This window comes from Pinus tabuliformis, chromosome 3_1 (genome assembly GCF_031772625.1).
Source record: "Pinus tabuliformis cultivar Carrire ecotype Pingquan chromosome 3_1, CPIR1, whole genome shotgun sequence".
In the NCBI taxonomy this organism is placed as follows: domain Eukaryota; kingdom Viridiplantae; phylum Streptophyta; class Pinopsida; order Pinales; family Pinaceae; genus Pinus; species Pinus tabuliformis.
The window spans coordinates 938,317,602-938,339,345 of NC_142301.1; the positions used below are offsets into that span (position 1 = coordinate 938,317,602).

Here is a 21,744-nt window from a genome sequence, read left to right on the forward strand (position 1 = left end):
TTAAGTTTGTTTTTATATGCTGTTTGTCATAAATGTATGGCTATGGTGTATGTTGAGGGTTTGATGAGAATTGATGTGTTGAGCTAATTGACAATTTTATGACATTATGCCAATTAGTGACTAGAAACAGTGCAATGATTGTGCATGTCTTAACAACATCGATATGAAGACTATTTGGACAGTGTTTAGAGAAATTGGTTAAGTCCTATGTTTTGTGTTCTTACAATGTTAAGTGTAACGATCAAAAGTCGTATATGTAGTAGAAATATTAAAATACTTAGTAGACAAATACATCCATCGTAGGATAGTAAGTATAAATTGCATATTATATAAAGAATTGATGTAGGATGAGTACAAATGAGAGTGAGGGTCCTATATACATAGCCAAGTAAGTACCCTTTCACGAACATGCATGTTTCTAAGACATGCCTTTTCATTATTAACTAACTAACCATTAGTTAATTACTTGTTATTTATTATTATATTTATATATATATATATTTTTTGTAAACTTGGCAGGTCTCTATTTATTAGCTATTTTCAAAAGTCTTTTACATCCATTTGCTCCGGGTAGTCACCTGCCCGGAGGAAACCAGGTGACCATCGGTCGACTTTAAATCCAGTTCGACTTTAAATCCAGTCCAAAATTTAAATAAGTTCATACCAATCCATCCATTGTTTCTATGTTGACTGTCTCTATTGCACTAGATCCTGGCATCTCACTTCTCTGTTCCATTTTCCACTTTATCTCTTTCAGGGTCTGTTCAATCCTTCCCAAGGCAAGATTGTTCCGGTAAGTCTGTATCTGTATGGTTGCTATTTCCCTTAGAAGTTCAGCTCGGACTGGGTCCTTCTCCTTTTTGTCTTCTTGTTTGTCGAATACTTCTCCTTCCATGTGCTCGCGGTGGAGGGTCATGGCCCGTGCCACTATGTTTTTCATAATCCAGTAGTGGTGCAAAGTTTTTTTGAACAGGCATTGCCTTCCATTGGTAGTCCCGGGGTCTTGCACCATTCTTTCCCATTCATCCATGGGTATATCTCTGTGTCTAAGATTATCTCTTAGGTCTCGCTCCCAGCTATTGATTTGGTCTCTTATTTCCTTCGGGTTTCTTTCCATGTAGGAGTCAATAATTGTCTTTGTGTGGTCTCCATCTTGCTTCCTGCCTCTTTTTTTTCCCTAGCCGCTTGTTCCTTCGTCCTTCTTAGCTGTCCTCTTTCCTCTTTTGGGAGCCATTCTGCTTTCAACTTGGCAGTTGAAGCCTATAAACTTGTGCTCCCTAAACTGTTCTACGTGCCTTCCCTGTTCTGTTACTGAACCTATCACAGAATCAAAGCATATGTCAGACATATTATTTTGGTTTATATCATTTTCCCTAGTTTTTTCCTCCTCCCTCCTTGAGTTTCCTATCTTCTGGTTTCCTACCAATTTGAATTTGGCTCCATCTCTTTTAATTCTCAGGGTCATGGGGTATCGGTGGGTTCGTTTCTTTTCCCATCCCACGCAGAAATTCCACTCCTGCTTTTTTTGCCTCTTCTCTCCCGGGGCCTCGCCCTTGGATAGTTTTAGGCAGAAGAGGCATCCCCTGAACCCAGTTTTCTTAGGCTTTTCAGCAGGGTTTCTGTTGGCTTCTCTCCCTCCCCTCCCCCTAGGTTGCAATGACGTCTCCCTGGAGATCTGGGTTTTCCTTTCCCAGCTTTCTTCTCTCGGGGCTACAAGCATTCTTCCTTTCACTCCAATGGGTCTTGTCGGGACCCATATTTTGAGGGGGGAATTATTGAATTTTTGCTCAAGATAGCCCTCATTCTCGTGGATTCCTTTGCCTCTCCTCTCGCTCTCTCTGTCTAGAGCAGATGGGATCTCTCTGGTCCTGTTTCCCCTCATTCCACTGAGGTTGCTATAGCAATTGATATCACGATACTAGGTTTGCTTACAATACCAATATCCTAGATGCCTAATTCTCAAACAATTAAAGCTTTCAGGAGTTAGAGCCAGAGGCATTACATACCCGCTTGCTAAACTTCGCCTTCCTTCTGCCTTCTGCGTCTTCTCACTATCTCCTCTTCCTTTCTCGTCACCTTTCCTCGTTCTCATTTGCATGCATAATGCCTCTTTCCTATTTTCCTTTAGATTTATCTGTTTTTCATTCCTGGCTCTTGTTTTTACCGCCAGCTATCCTGTCTTTTCCCCGGCACGAATCCCTTCCTTCCTGTCTTGGAATGTTGCCCTCATGTCCTGTCCACCGTTGTCTTGCATTAATTTCTTTCCTCTCTCGGCTGCTCTTGCCGTAGTATTTCTGACTCTACTCTGCCACTTGTCTTTATTCCTCTGCCCGCCTATGTTTTCTCTGTCCTTCCCTCTCCTCTAACATTCCTTTCCGGCTCATCCCCCGTACTCTCGGGGTTTGTCCTTCCTCTGCCTTGCTCCGTCATCCTGCTAATCACCTGTCTTCCCCTGTCTTGTTCCTCCCCTGTCCTTTCCTGCGTCTGTCCTTTTCCCTCTCCGCTCTGGTCTTTTCTCTTCGAATTCTCTAGATGTTCACTCATATTCCTATCTTGTTCTACGAGTTGTATCAGTTGTGCCATTTCCTCCTTTTGGTTTAGCTCTGCCCCACTTGCATCCAGCTGCTGGTCTCCCTTCCTGCATCCCCAATTCGCTAGGCTATCTGCAGGTGCATTACCTTTTCGTCTCACATGGGATGGTAGTATGTATGCTATCCTTCTCAACAGTTTGCTTATCTCTTTGACTATCCATGCAGTCCACCAGCTGCGACTCAGCTTTTCTATTGATGCTCCGTGCTGTAATTGTTTGAGTATGTCTATCGCTAACTTCGAATCTCCTTCTACCTGGAGTTTCTGATACCCCTCTCGTATGGCTATTTCTATCCCCCTTTTCAACGCATGGAATTCTGCTTCATTGTTTGATGCATTTCCACAGTCCATCGCATATACCCTTAGCGTTCTTCCTCTATCATCCCTGAATATTCCTCCAATGCCTGCCTCCCCTGGGTTTCCTTTTGCAGCTCCGTCAAAATTCAGCTTTGTGAATCCCTGCTGCAGATTCCTGTAGTAATCGTTGTCTTCTACGTCTTTGGCTTGATATTTCCTTGCAACCATGTCTGTTATGCTTATTTTTAGTTGTAGACGATTCAGAATTCGTGTCTTTGTTTGGTCTGCTTTCCAGTCTTCGTCGTTCCACTTCTCTAGGATTATGGTTTCTCTTATGTTCTGGATTGTTTGGTTCCATGTATCCTTCATTACTTTGCCTTTGTTCTTAAAAATCAACCGGTTCCTTTCTTTCCATATATTCCACAGGATGAACCCTATGGAGAGATTCCAAGCTCTATTCAGGACTGCATTTTGGTACGGTTTACTCCTCTTGTTTTCCACTGTTAATTTCATATTGTTTGTATCTCTGTCGTTGATCTTGAAGAGCTGCTGGTGGTGTTGCCACAGGATGTTGCTGACTCAACAGGTGTTAGTCAGGTGTTCCATCGTTTCTTCTTGTTCCTGGCATAGTATGCAACGCAATGGGCCTTGCATCCCCTTCCTTCGCAGCTGGTCCCAGGTTAAAGCTCGCTCGTGGGACATTATCCAGGTAAATAACGCTATCTTTGGCCAAGTTTTCATTTTCCAAATTCTGTCCCATTTTTTTGTTTCAGGGTTGCTAGTGCTGCCAGCCTTTATGTAGTATCCTTCTGTTGTCGTAAACATCCCTTTAATTCTTTTTCCCCATCTTATGATGTTCGTCCCTTCTTTAACCGCGATTTTCCTTGTCTCCATCTCCTTTTTGTAGTTTGCCCATTGTGTTGTTTCTGGTGCTTCTTGCCAGTCTTCTTGTGTTTTCCATTTTCTCCAGTATCCGTCCCTTTTAGGGAGCCAATAGTTCCGGACTGTGTCTTCCTCCATTTGGGTGGTAAACTGGTGAATTTCTTGGAGTTGAGGTTGCTGACGGAGTTTTTCTCTTTGTTGCCATGCCTCATCCCAGAAATTCGCTTTGTCACCCTCCCTTATTTCCCAGAAGCTATGTTCTCTTATCAGGTCCCTATTTGATCTTGCTAGGTTCCAAATTGCAGATCCTTTCTTTTCCAATTGACTTCTCAGTTTTCCGTTAGGAGATTTGGCCATCTCATATTTTTTCTCCCACAACTTTTTCCACAAGTCTTCTCCTCCTTGTATCCATCTCCGCCACAATTTTTCCCCCATTACCTGGTTTAGGATATATGGATCTCGTAGCCCTAGTCCTCCTTTTGTTAATGTTTTACTTAGCCATTTCCATGATAGTAATGCTCACATTTAGCTTTGTTTGTCCCTTGCCATAGGAATTTTTTGAAGATTTCCACCATTTTTTGGCATCTTGTTTTTGGTATAGCTTGGCTAGTCATTTGATAAATTGGAATTGATTGGAGGATTGATTTGAGGAGAATGATGCGGCTCGGGGTGTTCAGAGCTCTGAAAGTCCAGTTATCCATTCGTTTTTGTATCTTTTCCATCAGACCTCCCCAGTTAGCAATTCTGTTTTGCTTATCACATAGTTGGATGCCTAGATATTTAGTGGGGAACTTCCTTGTTTGAAAACCCATGGTTCTTGCCAGGAATGATTGGGAAGTCATTGGAGTGTTGAAGAAGTAGATTTCCAATTTGTCTTTATTTATCTCAGTACCTGTTGCTTTTGTAAATTCGCCGAGGATTTCCATTAATTGCTTTGCTTCTTTGAGATAGGCTTGTCCATACATCATAACGTCATCTACAAATTGTTGATGTGTTAGGGGTAGTTCTTCTCCCCACAGTCTGAGTCCTTTTAACTGTCCGCTATTCACTCTTGCTTTTATCAGTCTTCCTAGACCATCAGCAGCGAGGATGAATAGAAACAGGGAGAGAGGATCCCCCTGCCTGAGTCCTCTGGACGGGGTTAAAGGCTTCTGTAGGTGTCCCATTTAGCAATATGGACATAACTGGCGTAGTTATCATGGACATTACCCATTCCATCAATCTGTCCTCAAAACCATAAGCTTTTAGGATTTTCTGGAGATATTCCCAGCGTAGCCTATCATATGCTTTAGCTAGGTCTAGTTTGATCATCATCCCCTTATGTTTTGAATTCTTCATTGAATGGATTGCTTCTTGAGCAACTATGATTTCGTCCACTATTTGTTTCCCTTTAATGAACCCCGTCTATTCCTCTGAAATCAGCTCTGGGAGGATAGATTTTAGTCTATTCACCATTATAGTGGCTAGGATTTTGTAAATTACATTACATAATGCTATCGGTCTGAAACCTTGTGGTTCTTCAGCTTTTTCTGTCTTCGGAATCAGGGCAAGGAAGGTTGCATTCCAAGCTGGGTGCATTCTTTTTGTGCATCTAGATTCTTCCACTGCATTTACAATGTCTTGACTCATGAAGCTCCATGTGGCTTGGAAGAATTCCGAGGTGTATCCATCCGGTCCTGGGGCATTGTTCTTTGCCATTGTCTTCGTTGTCTCTTCTACTTCTTTCTCTGTCATCACCCTTAGGAGTGCCATGTTTTGTTCTCTATTCACTCTTTTGGGTATATATTGGCTTATTTTTGCTATATCTTCCTCTCTATTGCTTTGCATCTCGGTCAAGATTCCTTTGAAGTGCTATACCAGCAAACTCTCCATTTCCTTTTTCTGAGTTAACCTGATGCCTTGGTTATCTTTTAGAGAGAATATTTAATTTTGCTGTCTGTGCTGTTGCATGGCCTTGTGGAAAAATTTTGTGTTTCTCTCCCCCTGTTTCAACCATTGTATTCTCGATTTTTGTCTCCATAAGATTTCCTTTTGTTTTCTTCTTTCCTCCAGCCTGTTTAGTACCATTCCTTCTTCCTCTGCTAGTTCCTCTGTTCTCCCATCTTCTATGATTTTTTGTTGTATTCTTTTCATTTCTGTCTAAAGCATTTCTTGATCTTTTTGAATATGTCCAAATTCCTCTCTATTCCACTTCTTTATTTTACCTGTGAGATCCTTTAATCTTAGCTGTAGAGTATGCATTTTGTTTCTTCCTTTTATTTCAGTCTCATTCTCCTTCCACCATTGTTCCAGATTTTCTACAAAAGTTGGATCTTGCAACCAGAAAGCCTCGAACCTAAAGGGTCTATTTTGATTTTGATGGTTCATGGTGATTTCTAGTTTTATGGGCCAATGATCGGACCCTTGGCAGGGTAGGATTGTTGCTTCATAGAAAATGTCTTTCCCTATGAAATGTTCTGTTGCTAGGAACCTGTCAAGCCTGGAAGCTATTTTCTTGCTTCCTCTACGGTTGTTCCAAGTGAATTTGCCATTAATGGTATGTATGTCTATCATTTTCAGTTCTGATTGTATGTCCCTGAATCTTTCCATGTCTGGCTATTCTCTTTGTGGTCCCCCTTTCTTTCCCTCTTTTGAGGTTGTCATATTAAAGTCGCTGGCTATCAGCCACAACTTTTCTGTATGTAGATTTCCTAATTGTTGCAGTTGGAGGAGGAAACTTCCTCTTTCCACTGGTATATGAGGTCCATAAAGTGCCAAAACCAAGAACCATTCTCTCTGGCCTATAAGTCGGAACCTCCCAGAGAGAATCCTTTTCATTCCTATCCAGTGATCTACTGTGAGTTTCGCGGGGTTCCATAAAATTGCAATCCCCCCTGCGTTGCCTTTTGCATCAATTGTTATACATTCATACGTAGGTTTGATTTTGGTTAACATCTCCTCCATTTTCCCCCCTCTTATTTTTATTTCCTGTAACAACATTATTTGGGGTCTTTCTCTTTTTATCCTTTCTGCTAGGTATCTCTGTTTACCTTTGCTGTTAAGTCCCCATATATTCCAGGATGTAATTATCATTGGGCGGTTGGGTTTGTTTGGTGGAATACCGCTGAAAGCGGAACTACTCTTCCAGTGTTTACTAACATTTCCCCCATGATCTGTATTGATTCCTGAATATTCCTCCTGCCTCTTTTTTTCCTCCTTTCGCTTTACTTTGTTGATCTTGGTTATTTTCAGGTTGGATGCCTAGTTGTTCAGTCATTTCTGTCTTTCCCTGATCTTGTTTTTCCTTGTATTTTTGAAAGGTTTCCCTGTATAATTTTTTGTCCTCTTCTGGGATGAACCTTTCGTCCAAGTGTCTCCATTCGTCTAGAAGTTTCCTCAGGATTTCTTCTTTTGACGTTGGATCTTCCCCTCTACTGATATCGATTTCCATTACTTCACTTTCCCGATTCTCCCCCTTTTCCTTTCCTACCTTTTCTGTTGTTTCACTTTGGGTTTTTCTCTTTGTATTTTTTGTGCCTTGGCTTGGGCTGCCCTCCTGTTCTTTCTCCTCTTGATAGTCCATTATTCGAATTTCTTTATCTTCTTCTTCTACCTGTAGAATTTCAAATCTGTTTGACTTATTTGTTTTGGCTTGTTGTTCCTTTCTGCCTTCCTTGGGGTTTTCCTTTGTAGGTCTTTTTTTGTTTTTTATCTCCTGAAACCCTTCATTATCTTCTTGATATTTCCTTTGTTGCTTGCTTCTTCGTTCTTCCTCTTCTGTGTTAAGAGGGCATTCCTTGAAAAGATGTCCATATTCATGACACTTTCTGCATTTGAAAGGGATATGCTCGTAGTCCAGCGCTTGTTGCCATACCTCCTCATGGTATTCTAGCTCCACTGCCCTAGGGATCGGGTCGGCTATGTTCATATAGACACAGATTCTTGCATAAGAAGTGTATCTTCCCTTCTTTGTTGATTCGACTATTTTAACAAAGCTTCCTATGGTATTTCCTATTCCCTCCAGGATCTCAGGGTCCCAGAAGTCCATTGGTAATCCGAACAGTCTTACCCAAACCGGGGCTGCTAGGAATTTTTCTTTATCAGGGTTATAACATTCCTCCCAGTATCGCATGAATAATCCTACATTATTATGAAAATATGGACCGTTTTCAAACACTCTTTCTTTATCTTGTAGGATTGAGAAGATTATCGTAAAGAAGCCTCGTGCGCCCAGCTTTAGCTCTATGTGGCCTCAGGGTTGCCATTTCTGCTGGATCCATCTGGTTAGGTCCTTTTTTGATGGCCATACACCAATAAACTTGCATATTAATGCATGGTCCTTCATATAGCTTCTATAGCGCTCGAGTTTATTCATGGGAATAATGAATCTCGGTTTTTCCACTGCACACGGTAAGCACTTTCCTCTACTTCTTGCCTGCCATCTTGCTCCAAGGATAGGTCCTTGTATCTTTGTTTCCTCGTCCGGTTTGCTGTTGCTCGGTCCTTCTCCTGCCGCTGCATCTCTATAGGAGGGGATCTCTCCCCTCTTGTCTTCCTCTGTCATTACTGTAATCTCTTGGTTTCAGTGCCGCTTTCTTACTGCAATCGTGGTTTTCTACGCCGCCTACCTCATGGCCGCATGACCATTAGGGTGCAGAGCTCCAAAAAACCTTTCAGAATATCCTCTATTGTGTCATGACTTTTCTTTGTTCTATTATATTTATATTATTATGGTTATTATTTATTATCTATTTTTACATAATTTATGTTCATAACATTGCCTTCCCCTTCAAAAGGCTTTGTCCTCAAAGCTTGTTGATGAAAGGGCTTGACCTCTTTTCTACTACGAATGTCTTCTGCTTGATCTCTTTTTTTGCTACAAATGCCTTCTCGTCTCGAAATAGTCATCTTTGTCGATACAAGTTGATATGATCCTTGGAGTGATATATAAAATTGTCGTACTGAGAAGGGATCAAACCATCCTAGATTAACCTTCTGTTGAATTTTTTGATCACTGGAACTTGTAACGAATTCTAATTAGTAGACTGAATTGAGCTCACTTCAGTATTCTTCGGAACATAAGTTTGTTGTTTATGTTCTGTAGATTGATTAAGGTGTCTACTCTTGTGATTCAGATGTAGATAAGGAGTTTTTCTTGTTTGAACTTCCTTTAATGTTTTTATGGCAATTTCCTGGTTTCCTTCAAGCATTGTTGTTGTTGAATTGATTATTGAATCCTTATTTGAAGTGTTTGTCGTTTGAACAACAATCTCTGAGTACGTCTTTACTTCAGTAGGATTTGGATTTTCCTGAACTGTGAGATTAGTGGGATTAATGTTTGTTTCTTCTTCCTCAACTTGGAGTACTACATCTAGCGATTTTGATGCTTCTTTTGCGACAATCTCTTCGAACCTATTCTTCAATGATTTTTTATCGTCCTTAAGTTTTTTAATCTGTTTGAGCAGATTTTGGTTATGATTTTTGGAACATAAGAATTCCTCATTTTCTGAGTCAAATTTATTTTGGCCTTCAACCTTCTCGTCTTTTAAACACTTGATTTGTTCTAATAATTTTTTGTTTAGATCTTTTAAGCATAAATTCTCCTCTTCTTTTTTTGATAGACTTTCGTTGAATATTTTGTCAAAACTTTCTTTTTCTTGTTCTAACTCGTGCTTCTTAGCTTTACATTTTCTCACTTGCATAAGTAGTTTTTGATTATGTTCCTTCAAACACGATTTTTTTTTATTTTTGTTGGATATGAGTTCTTCAAGTTCTTTTTGTTTCCTTGATACTATTTCTGGAATCTCTCGAAACATGAGTTTTGAAATATCCTTGAGATATTTTGATTAAGGCATTATCAGTTTTGATTTTGTTGTCATGTCTTGGAATATCACCATCTTCCTCTTGTTAGGGGACACCAAGAATTTTTTTTGTGTGTTTAAAATGAACGTACCTAATTCTTCGAGTCAAGGTCGATTGAGAATTATGTCAACCTCTTTGTCAAGCATAGTTACGGCACTAAATTGAGATATGTACTCCTAATGATCAATTGTCACTTGTAAATGATTAATTTCATATTCTTGTTTTCCAAAAATATATGTTCTTTCTCCTATGTTTGACTCTGGAATTAATAGTTGATTTGTCAGATTAACATTGATGTAATTTTCCTTGCGACTTGTACTAATAGCGATATTAACTTTTTTCCCTTGGATAGTCCCTCTTAATGTAATTAACTTGTTATGTGTGATTAAAACACCCTTATAGGAAAATCGTCCTTCCTTCATCATTTTAGAATTAGGCTCCATTCACTTTTTCTTCAAAAATTGACTTTTTCTTTAAAATAGGTGCCCTTTTATATGATAAATTTGAACACTTTTATAAATTCCTTTTAACTTTTTTCCTCAATTATATATATTTTTTCCCACTCTCAAATAAAAATAAGTTAATATAGCTCCACTATTTAAATAAACCACACCTTATATTTATTATAATGCTTTTAAGAAGTACTATTCCTGTGTTATAACTTGTTATTCTTATGTCTCTTTATAGTTCTAGATTTAGCCCATAATATACTTTAATTATATGGATCTTTTAAGTAACTTTCTATAATAATAACCTCTTTGTATTTATATATATTTTCAATAATTTTATGACTTGAAATTTTCTTTAAAATACTCCTTTATAATATAAAACTTCTCTTTACATATCTTTTATTTATAATCTTTTTTTTTTTTTGTTAATTTTTGAAAATTTACAACCCTAGTGAAACATGGCTATTTCACCTCCTTGGGGCATAATATAAAATATATGTCCTTTTGTTAAAATATACGACTAGGTTAATTTTCTCTATGTAAAAAGTAAAACTTATCATTCACATAAAGATTTTTTGTATTCTTTTTGTCTTATTTTACATGGAAAATACCATGGGCAATTACCATGGGTTGCTAAAACCACGGGCTTGTAAACCACTTAATGAAGAATCAAGATAATATTATCTACTCTTCCTTTTCTTACATATAGTTTTAAAGATATTTGGAAAGATTCTCTCTTAACTTTATCATGCACTTTTTATCAATAATGTACAACTTTTTTATATATATGAATGTGTTCAAAATTTACATCGGACTATATTTTTTATTTTTTAATCTTTGTATTTACTTTTTAATTTTATTTTTTTCTTTGACTATCTTATTTTTTTCTTTTTTCTTTTTTTAATGGCCAAAGCCATGAATGACGAAACAAAGAATCTCCAACTTTGTGTAGTGAAACGCTTCAATTGTGACGACAACAAGGTTGACGAAGGATTAATGGCCAAAAGCCGGATTAGACTGGTTATCTTCAGCGGTTGAGCGTCCAGAGGATCGAACAACTTTGATACCAATGTAACGACAAAAAGTCGTATACGCAGTGGAATTATTAAAAAAATTCTTTGTAGACAAATACATCCATCGTAGGATAGTAAGTGTAAATTGTATATTATATAAAGAATTGATGTAGGATGAGTACAAATTAGAATGAGGGTCCTATATATATAGCCAGGTAAGTACCCTTTCACGAAGAAGCATGTCTCTAAGACATGCCTTTTCATTATTAACTAACTAACCATTCATTAATTTACTTATTATTTATTATTATATTTATATTATTATGGTTATTATTTATTATCTATTTATTATCTATTTTTACATAATTTATGTTCATAACATTAAGCATGAGAGCCTCATTGAGTTAGAATATTGTACACATGTTGTAGTAGACTTGGCAGAGTATTGATGCTAGGGTTTGATGTGAATGGTGAACAATTTAGGTTTTGTTGAGTAGAAGTAGTGCATTGCCGAGATCAAATTGATTATATGGGTTGTTGAACAGAAGCACAAGCTCATGTAACTTGAGCAAAACTATTGAGATTGTTATTGATCTTTAGAGGTTGGAATGAGTGATGTATTTAGGGTTTGATACTGTTGAAGTAAGTTAATCATATTAGAATGATTATATACAACTAATGATAGGGTTCTGTCATGGAGATAGAATGTTGTTTATCCATGATATACTATCTTGGGTTATTTGATACATTGCTACTAGATAGCCAACAGAGATACATGTTAACCAGGAATCCAGATGCTTGGGGTTTATCATTGATAAAATATGTTGAGCAGTGTGTGGGAAACCGATGAATGCAGTGCTTCTAACTTGCTTATTGTACCAGGGTTGGATGATAGGTTGATGCAACTTAAGCAGAAGATAAGCAAGTTTATGAAGCTAGGGTTTAATGCAAAAGAAAATTGGATTGAAGCTAGGGTTTGATCTTTGTGCAAAGAGAATATGAATGAGGGTTTGGCTTAATGATTTTTGCTGAATGCCATGTATGAGTTGTTGAAAACTAAGTACTTCCTGAGCAATAGATTTAGATTAGATTGGTTGGTTGATTGATATATGCTCCATTGTTATTGGACTATATGAGCAGAGGATATGTGCCAGGGCTTATAGTCCTAATGTGATTTGAGCAGGGATGCAAAGATTTGTTGAGCAAAGATTTTATGCATAGGCTGATATATGTAGGCATTGTTGAGAGGATAGGGTACTTGGCTAATATGCATGTTGATAACCATTGTAAAGATAAGCAGTGAAGCTGCTAGGGTTTGCTATTGATATACATACTAAGGAGAAGCAACAAAGATTGTATTACAATTTTTTTTGTATTGAGATCGAGAACATGTGGATCTAGTCTGAAAATTGTGAAACATGGTCCATAGTGGCGGGCTGAAGGTTGGATCCTTTAGGGAAAGTGACAACTTGCTGAGTAGGGTGGCAAGGTGGTGCAAGGCAGGAGAGTGGATTCTCCTTCAGGTTGGAGCCTGAGAATAGTTTAGGGAGGTATGGAAGTGCTGGGGCAGGTTAGAGCCTGCACAGGGCATTGGAGTGTCCTTTTAGTAGGAGCTGGTAAAGGCAGGGTGTTGGAGCGTCTTTTCAGTTGGAGTTGGTAAAGCCAGGGTGTTGGAGCAACCTTCCTGTTGGAGCTGGTAAACTAGGGTGTTGGAGTCCTTAAGGTTGGAGTCTGTAAACCAAGGGGTTGGAGCCTCCTTCAGTTGATGTTGAAAATCTTGGAAGTTGGAGCTTCCTATTGATGTAAATTATTGAAGACAAATATTAAAAAGCGTTTAGTGGTTTTTCTCTAGGAAGGGTTTTCTACCTAAAAATATCTGGTGTACAATCTTTATTGGTGTTCATTGTTGAATGGTGTTGATGATTGTTTATGCTTATCTGATGCTTAATGATAATTAAAGCTATATTAACTAATTGAAGATAAATATTGATTCACCTCCCCTCAGTTTTTCCATCACTCCCTTTCCTTTGACCTTAACTAGTTTCCCTTGATGATTGAGCCATAATCTCTATGAAATGAGAAAGACAATGGACTGTTGTAGAAAGAAAAATTCAAGATTGGTGGACAAATCCACTTTCCGAACACTTATTCCTTCTAACACTGCATAGTAACCCTTAGCTGCAGTTCAAAATGCCTCACAACTTGAGGGAAATGACAAAAAAAAATAGAGGGCAAAAACATGATTTAATGTCATTTACATGGGGGACACATGTCCAATTTTCGAGACACATTGAGGGCAATTGTTCAACACATGTTTGGCATGTGTCTTGTGAACAGGACATGTGCCAAACATGTGTCTTCACTTATTGGTGTCAGACATGTGAAATTTGGGACACGACCCCTATTTGGACATGTTTGATTAGTTTGAACCAGGGTTAATGGATTGGGGGTGTGTGGATGTTGTAGGATATCTATATATATATATATATATATATATTGTATTTATAACATTTTAAAGATGTAATATAATGAAACAGAAAAACCTTTCTGGTTTTCTCAGTTTCGAGTTTTGAGGGTAAAAACTGAGTTTAGAATCTACAAGTGAAGTAAAAGTTATTGAAACTTGTTGGAGGTACAAAGAAGCTGTTGATTTTAACTGTGATGTAATGGCGTGTGCACACACACACGGATTCTTCCCCTCACTCAACAGATTCTCGAGTTGCAACAACTCCGAAATCTTTGGTTAGTGATACTAGGAAGCTTTTGTTGTTCTACTCCGTTCACACAAATTTCAAGATGAAAACTACTTTGTTACATGCTATTAGTTGAGTTTCCCCTTGGAAAACATCCAAAGGGAGGTCAGATGATCACTTAGGAAAAGAAAGTATCACTGTCACTAATACTTCTCTTGCTTATTGGTTAGTGCTTTGTTGACCTAAGGGGTATTCCTAGGAAAAGACTCAAGATTCAGATTTAAAAGGGTGGCCGATGTCAAATCCAATGGGTGACAGAGAAAATGGAAAGAAAAAAAGTTAGCAAGGCATTCCTATGTCAAATCGTACCAACCAAAAGAACATTTTAAAGGAATCAAAAAGGAAAGAGAGCGTTCTGCTTTGATTGAATTGTCATAATAAAACAACTCTATAGTTACATGATATAAGTTGAAGTTTCCCCTTGGAAAACATCCCAAGGAAGGTCACATGATCACTTAGGAAAAACATCGCTGTCACTAATACTTTTCTTGCTTATATGTCAATGCTTTTCTGAATGAAGGGGTATCCCTAGGAAAAATTCAGACTTAATATTCAGATTTAAAAGAGTGGCCGATGTCAAATCCAATGGGTGACAGAGAAAATGGAAAGAAGAAAGTTAGCAAAGTGGTCCTATTTCAAATCATACCAACTAAAAGAACATTTCAACGGAATAAAAAAGAAAAGAGGGCATTCTGCTTTGATCGAATTGTCACAGTAAAACAACTCTATAAACCAAACAAACTAGCTTTTCATCAATCAAAGATGTTGGTGTATAATTGTGGCAATAATCAAGATGAGTCTGCTCCAGGGAATTGGATGAGATGTAGGGAATAATCAATGTTCAAGACTTTCTTGGCCTATGATGAAACCCCACAGTAGATTTCAGGCCCATCTTTCAAGATAAGAAGAAAGGGCACTAGAAGAAAAATTCTTTATTTTTTGTTACTCTTAGTTTTTAACTTTTTGGTTTCGGTTACTTCAATAGTTGAGTAGTATAATTTTGGATACAGGAGGTGACACATGCTCCATAATGGGTTGTTAACTTGTTCTTTTGTTTTATGCTATATAGGCACTGATGCCATTCACATGGTTCATAAGAGAAAAGATGCTAAAATGATTAATTCATCAATCTTCTTTGTCATTGCGTAAGGTATCTATGATATTGATTGAATACAAAATGTACATAAAATGAGAACTAGTTTGGCCAGTCTCACCTTCAGAGTGCAAAACAAGGCTGAGTTTCATAGTTAATTGATTGTACATTTTGTTTCAGTTGCTTCAATAGTTGAGAAGTATAATTTTGGATACAGGAACACCACACATGCTCCATAATGGGATGTTCGGTTGTTTTATGTTATATAGGAATTGAAGCCATTCACATGGTTCATAAGATAAGAGATGCTAAAATTCTTAATTCATCAACATCAATCTTTTCTGTCATTGTGTAAGGTAAGTATGATATTGATTGAATACAAAATGTACATAAAATGAGAACTAGTTTGGCCAGTCTCACCTTCAGAGTGCAAAACAAGGCTGAGTTTCATACTTAATTGACTGTACATTTGCCTTAAACAGGCATTTTCAGATTTAAAAGTTGCTCAACACTAGGCTGATATGGGATTCTCAAACCCTACAGTTTGCAATAAATTATAATAGACCAAATTGTTTTTTAATTGATTCATGAAATATCATAATTATATGATAACTTTGATTTCTCTGTGCATATGGTCTTCAAAAACAGTACTGTACTGGAAAAACTTGAAAGGTTACTTTTACTGGTTGCTCAGGTTAAGAACGATTCATTACCATGCATCATTTTTGTTTTATTTTTTCTCTACGATTCATTGCAATGCATCATTTTTGTTTTATTTTTTCCCTGCATGTAGGCAGATGATAGTGTCGCCCAGCTAGTATGATAAAGCATCAATCAGTGCAACCTTGATTCTATGTTTGAAGTGCTTGAAAGGTTACTTTTACTTGTTGCTCATGCTAATAACCATTCGTTCCCATGCTCATTTTTGTTTTATTTTTTCCCTGCATGTAGGCAGATGATAGTGTCACGCACCTAGTATGATAAAGCATCAAGCAATGCAACCTGATTCTATGTTCAAAGTGCTCCTCCAAGGAGGGAATTAGCCTGACTACTCAAAAGCCAACTTGAACCACCATCATTGATCTGGATTGGATTATTATATTATTTTTCATCTACCTCGATGCTTTCGGAGTAGAAAAAATTTCTGAAAAATTGAATGAATCAGCTTATAGGAGTATTTTTATTGGTGAGACCCGGTTTGGAGAATTGGGGTCTGAACCCTTTCGGGGCTAGTTTGAATCCTTCAATGATGTTTTTTGGGTTAAAACTTTCCCGCTTAAGAGCCAAACCCCATGAAGTTGTTCTACACTCAATGACCTTTCCAGTGGTGCAAGAATTGTGTCAATCGGGGTTTGGATACAAAAGCAATGCTTCTCAAAAGTGTTGACCTATCTTGATTGATAACCATAATCCGAGAGGGATGCCACGTCATTCCCCGTTACTTATGGAAAAGAAGCTAGCCATGTGGGCATTATGAAGCAGACTCTAGAAGAGTTGAGTTGTAACTTATGTTGAGAGTTGCAGTCAAACTCAACCCCTAGTTGGCTATTGGGTTGTGTTATAACTGAGTCATTAGGAAGAAAAGTGGTTCCATTCTATTTGTTTGCATTTTGTTCCATAGTATAGTAGAGTCTCTGAGTATGGATAGAGAGAGAGAGAGAGCATAACATATAGGATTTGTGTTCTTTAGCTGCCCTCAGGCCTCAGGTCTCAAGTAAATCCATAGAGAGTGCCTTCTCTTTTGTATTTGCATCATTTCCATTCCAGACAAGAGAGTAGAACATCCTCACCTTCCATCTGGGTTTTTTTCTCAAAAGGGTTTCCCAAAGGATATTTTGGTGTTCATTGTGGTTTGTGAGTGATTATATTTACATGTTCTCTATTTTCTATATTTTACTTATTGCATACATAAACAATGAAACAATAACAAATTACTGTTCATGGTATGGATTTTTGGTTTATTTTCAGAGATCTGTTGTGATGAACTGTCCAGTGGAACATCCACAGCAATTTATAGATGAAACACAAACCCCACCCACGGGCCTCTAGACTTTTTTGTGGATATCTTGAGTGAAAAAGCCTGAGCTGTTTTCTTATTCCATTCTTTCCGCTGTACTCATGTTCCACCTTTTTTGGAGATAGTGGAATGTACAGAATCAATTACTGGTTCTGGCTTTACCCCCTTCTAACCCATTGTTGAATAAAGCACCTAATGAGGGATGGTTCGCTCAGTTGCTCGGTTAGGCCTACGTATTATTTCTTCATAACTTAGTTTCTAGTAGGTGGATCAGTCTTTCTTAATTGAAGCTTATATTAGAGAATTACCAACGGTCCTCTTTTTGTGGATTCAACTGCCCAAGAAAGATCAACAGCCCAGGAAGCGTCAACTTAGTTTCAGCTAAGATACCCCACTAGGAGCTGTAACAAATTACAACTCCATCAAAGTTCCCCATGATTTTCCGAGGGTCCTAGTTGCTCTGTCTGGTGTGGGGAGTTCCCTCTTAGATTGGGACCCTGGTGAATGATGTTATAAGCCATCATCCTATTTATTGAATCAACACCCAGTTGTCTTGCTATGCATCATGAAAATAATATTTTTTGGTTTTCACAGTAATTACTTTGCCAGGCTCTTTCCAAGTTCTTTTACTATTACATTTCAAGTTTGAGGTTGTCCAAAATAATCTAGTCTATGATAAATTTGGATTGTGGGGTGCTGTCATGGGCTGTCTTTCCAAGTTCTTGTACTATTTCATTTCAAGCTTGAGGTTGTCCAAAATAATCTAGTTTAGGATAAATTTAGGTGATTGATGATGATTGGCAATCTTGTGGGATGATCCATCCCACACCTATTTTCTTGTGAAGTATGATATTTTTTTTACTTGGAATGAAAGCATGGGAAACATTGGAGTATTTCCCCACATTTTGTGGATGGTAAATTGGGTAAACTGTCGGCATTGATTACAGGGCCTCGCCCTAAGGGAACCAAAGAGAGTCGAACTCGTGATCAAAAACTAGCAACAATATCAAAATCTCAAAGAATTTCATGTCTGACTCTAGATCACTTGAGCTAACCGGGGCTTTCAAAGAACTATATATATATATATATATAGGTGTGGGATGATCCATCCTACCTATTTTCTTGCAAAAGACGATATATTTTCTTTTACTTGGAATGAAAGCACGGGAAACCCCAGGCTACTTCCACACATTTTGTGGATGGTAAACTGGGTAAACCGTCGGCCCTAATTACAAGGCCTCACCCCAAAGAAATTGAAGAGAGTCAAATCCATGATCAACAACAACTAGCAACAGTATCAAAGAACTTCACGTCTAGAACCAAACAACCACTTGAGCTAACCCTTTGGCGCTTGCAAAAGACGATATATATATATATATATCTTATTATTTGGACCTCTTCTCGTTATGGTTTCCTTTAGTAGGGTAGCTCGTCTTAAGTAGTGTGTTCTCAATATTTTTGAATTTAGTAATTTGCTTCCTCTAGTGGATATGACATTTGCACCTTGGGCTATGGAAATCTCTCTCTCTTTCTCTGTATGCAATGCTTATCATTTGGACCTCTTCTTGTTATGGTTTCCTTTAGTAGGGTAGCTCGTCTTAAGTAGCACGTTCTCCATATTCTTAAATTTAGTAATTTGCTTCCTCTAGTGGATATGACATTTGCACCTTGGGCTTTGAAATTCCATGAGCTGTTTCTGCATGCAGAGTAGGAATAACGATTCGTATTCAATTTTCTTAAGTTATTCTTTCTTTTGATAAACTTGAGCCTCCGAAAGTTGTTCAAATTGCAGAGTTACACCAACCTATTCATTTTCCCAGGCAAATACCCATGTTCCTTATCTGTTTTGAATGTGCTTATGTCTTATAGTTCGATGTTTTAAGTGGAAATTTAGGCCTAGAATTGCAAGTATTGTCAGACTCCTTGCTAAGCAACTGCCAACGCGTTTATCATATTTTTGATATAAAATTCTTTGAATAAATTTAGATTCAACATTATTTCTAGAGCAATTTCTTCCATGAAATAAAATTATCAAATTTCACGTATCTGGTTCCTACAGGATAAAAAAGTGTACCTGATAGCTTTATTTAACTACAATTTTTTAAAGAAGAAAATTATAGTGGTATTATTTAAGGACTTAATACTCTGGTAAGCAATTCACTTTTCTGAATAACTTTGTTTCCTAATTATCATTACTATCTTAACTTTCTGATATTCTTCTTTGTAGGCGCGTCAGTTATTCTATTTATAATCAGCTGCACATATAATCACAAACGGGGCAAAGGGGAAGGACCAGAGAAGGGAGAATCATGTTTTTTGAGATTGAAATGACAAGAAATGTGGCTGTATCACCAGATGGACTGCATTCTGGGTTGCTTCTGCAGCGTTCCATCATTTTGCAACTAATAGAGGACATATCGCGCATTCAAGCGACTGAGGAAAATGGATATCTTGTTGCAGTAACTACATTGGAGGGTCGGGGGGAAGGCAAGATTCGAGAAATGACTGGATCTGTTGTCTTTCCAGTTAAATTTAAGTGCATAGTTTTCAAGCCTTTCAAAAATGAAATCCTAGAAGGTGGAATTGAAGTTGTAATGAAGACAGGTGTTCATGTAACATGTGGACCAATGGCTGAAGTTTTTATACCATCTCAAAAAATGACAGATTTTGAATTTATACCGGGAGAGAATCCTATTTTTAGAAATAAGCAAAGTTCAAATGTGGAGAAAGGTGGAAAGATAAGATTTAAGATACTTGCTATCAAATGGCTTGAACAGCGCCGAGTATTCCAGGCACTGGGAAGTTTGGAAGGAGATTTTCTAGGACCTATTTTTGATCCTGAGATCTGTAACGAGATGGATTCTGAGAGCCCTAAGATGAATGCTGGGGGCGATGATGAAAATCCTACGGCTAATCCTGAGAACAACAATGAGAATCAATCAAAGAATGCTGATATCAATCCTGAGCATCTTCAGGTGAATCCTGATTTGAACCATGAAACGAATTCTGAGATGAATCCGCAAAAAGATACTGATGCAGTGGATCCTCAGACCAGTCCTGAGTGTCTGCAGAGGAATTCTGAGATGAATCTGGAAACAAATTCCGAGAAAGATCTGCAACAAAATTCTGAGTTGAGAACTGAAACAATGAATCCTGTGATTAATCTTGTAGATCTTGAAACAATGAATCCTGTGATTAATCTTGTAGATCTTGAAACAATTTCTGAGACGAATCAGTCACAGAATGCTGAGATGAACACCGAGACAATGAATTCTAAGACCAGTCTTGAACAACTTCAGGCGTATTCTGAGATGGATGTGCAACAGATTTCTGACACTGAGATATTGAGTTCTGACACCAATCTTGAGCATCCTTAGATGAATCTTGACGCATTTCTGAGACGAACATGCGACATAATTCCCTGATGAATACTCGGACAAATTGTAAGATGGATACTTAGTATTCCTACTTGAACCACATGGTACAAGGATTTACTAGAACTCTTGCACATTTGATGCTTAGTTTGTAGAATTATGGTTTCCTGGTTTGAACATGGGCAACATGCATACCCCTGTGCAGGAACTTATGGGGTTTGACAATTTTGTCACCTATTTCAGATTTGTGAAGGTTTTTGTTACTCTGCCTATAACTGTTTGCGTGAGAAATTCAAATGCTGATCAAGTGGTCTGCAGTTCCATGTTGTTGAAATGTGCTCTTTTGTCCGCAAATTCTGGTTTTGCCTGTTGTTGAATTTTTGATGGGAATGTTTCAGTTGTTAAACGTCACGCTGCCGTTGTCAATCTTCAATTTCCCCAAAAACAGAGCTGAGTAGGATTAAATTTAATTTATCGGTACCCTGATTCTATGACCGATGTCTGTTGTGATATATTTGAAATCTTCTTAATCATCATTTTCTGATTGTAGTGATTTGGCCTCAAGTTGTGTACAAAGAAAGCATCGTTTATCATGAAGGTTTTGCTCCTTTAAAAACAAAGGGATGGCAGTCATGCTTAACAGCTACTGCTAATGAGTTATTTATAAATCGAATCACGTAGAGTGAAAGTACTAGAATGGAAATAATTTTTCACGTGAAGAATGGAAGAATGACCCAGTGACCTTTTGCCCATGCTTCAGAAGTCGAGCATTGTGCAGCTGCTATTGAATTTCATCTTACCTTAAACAAGGGTTGAATTCCAAACAACAGTAATCAGGATCATGCAATGATCAGAAGATATCCGATTGCTAAAAGAAATAGTAAGAAGATAGTATGCTGTTTGGTGGTTGAGAGACATGTCATGACATTGATGGACCTACTCAAGTAAAATCAATGGGCGTAATACCTAATAACAGAGAATGAAGCCAACCTAGTGTTGTGAAAGAAATCAGTCTTAATAACAGAGAATGAAGCCAACCAAGTGTTGTGAAAGAAAGCAGTCTTAAAGCAGTGGTAAGTTGGCATTCACCGGAGAGTCCAATCTATGAAAAGACGATGGTGAATTGCATTTTAGTTACTTACGATAGGAATTCACACATTCTTTGGACAAATTTTGCTTTCCACGCTTGTCAAAGTGGCATTGTTGAGAACCATATACGCATGATTTGCATATTTTTCCTGCAACTGGAACTTGCATATACTTATTTGCATATCGCCCTGGAAGTAGGTAAGTGAATTTTCTTCTTGCTGCCTTTTTCTGCTTTTCCCTTTTTATTTCTCTGAAATGTTCTCGGCCACATGTATTGGTCAGATCTGTGGTCTATTAGGTCTTGATGCTTGCCTCACGCAGAAAATGTGATTGGTAGTTCTTGTCTG

At 37.8% G+C, this 21,744-nt stretch overlaps 1 protein-coding gene across 1 annotated transcript in view; it reads left to right on the forward strand.

The window, feature by feature from the left end:
* LOC149190861 (uncharacterized) overlaps window positions 1-20,662 on the forward strand; it is a 156,409-nt gene extending 135,747 nt beyond the window's left edge. The window contains exon 2 of the mRNA XM_089412292.1: window positions 19,162-20,662. Within this exon, the coding sequence (XP_089268418.1) occupies window positions 19,244-20,311 (1,068 nt within the window). The 5' untranslated portion in view covers window positions 19,162-19,243 and the 3' untranslated portion in view covers window positions 20,312-20,662. The remainder of the gene's footprint in view (window positions 1-19,161) is intronic.
* The last annotated feature ends 1,082 nt before the right edge of the window (window positions 20,663-21,744 follow it).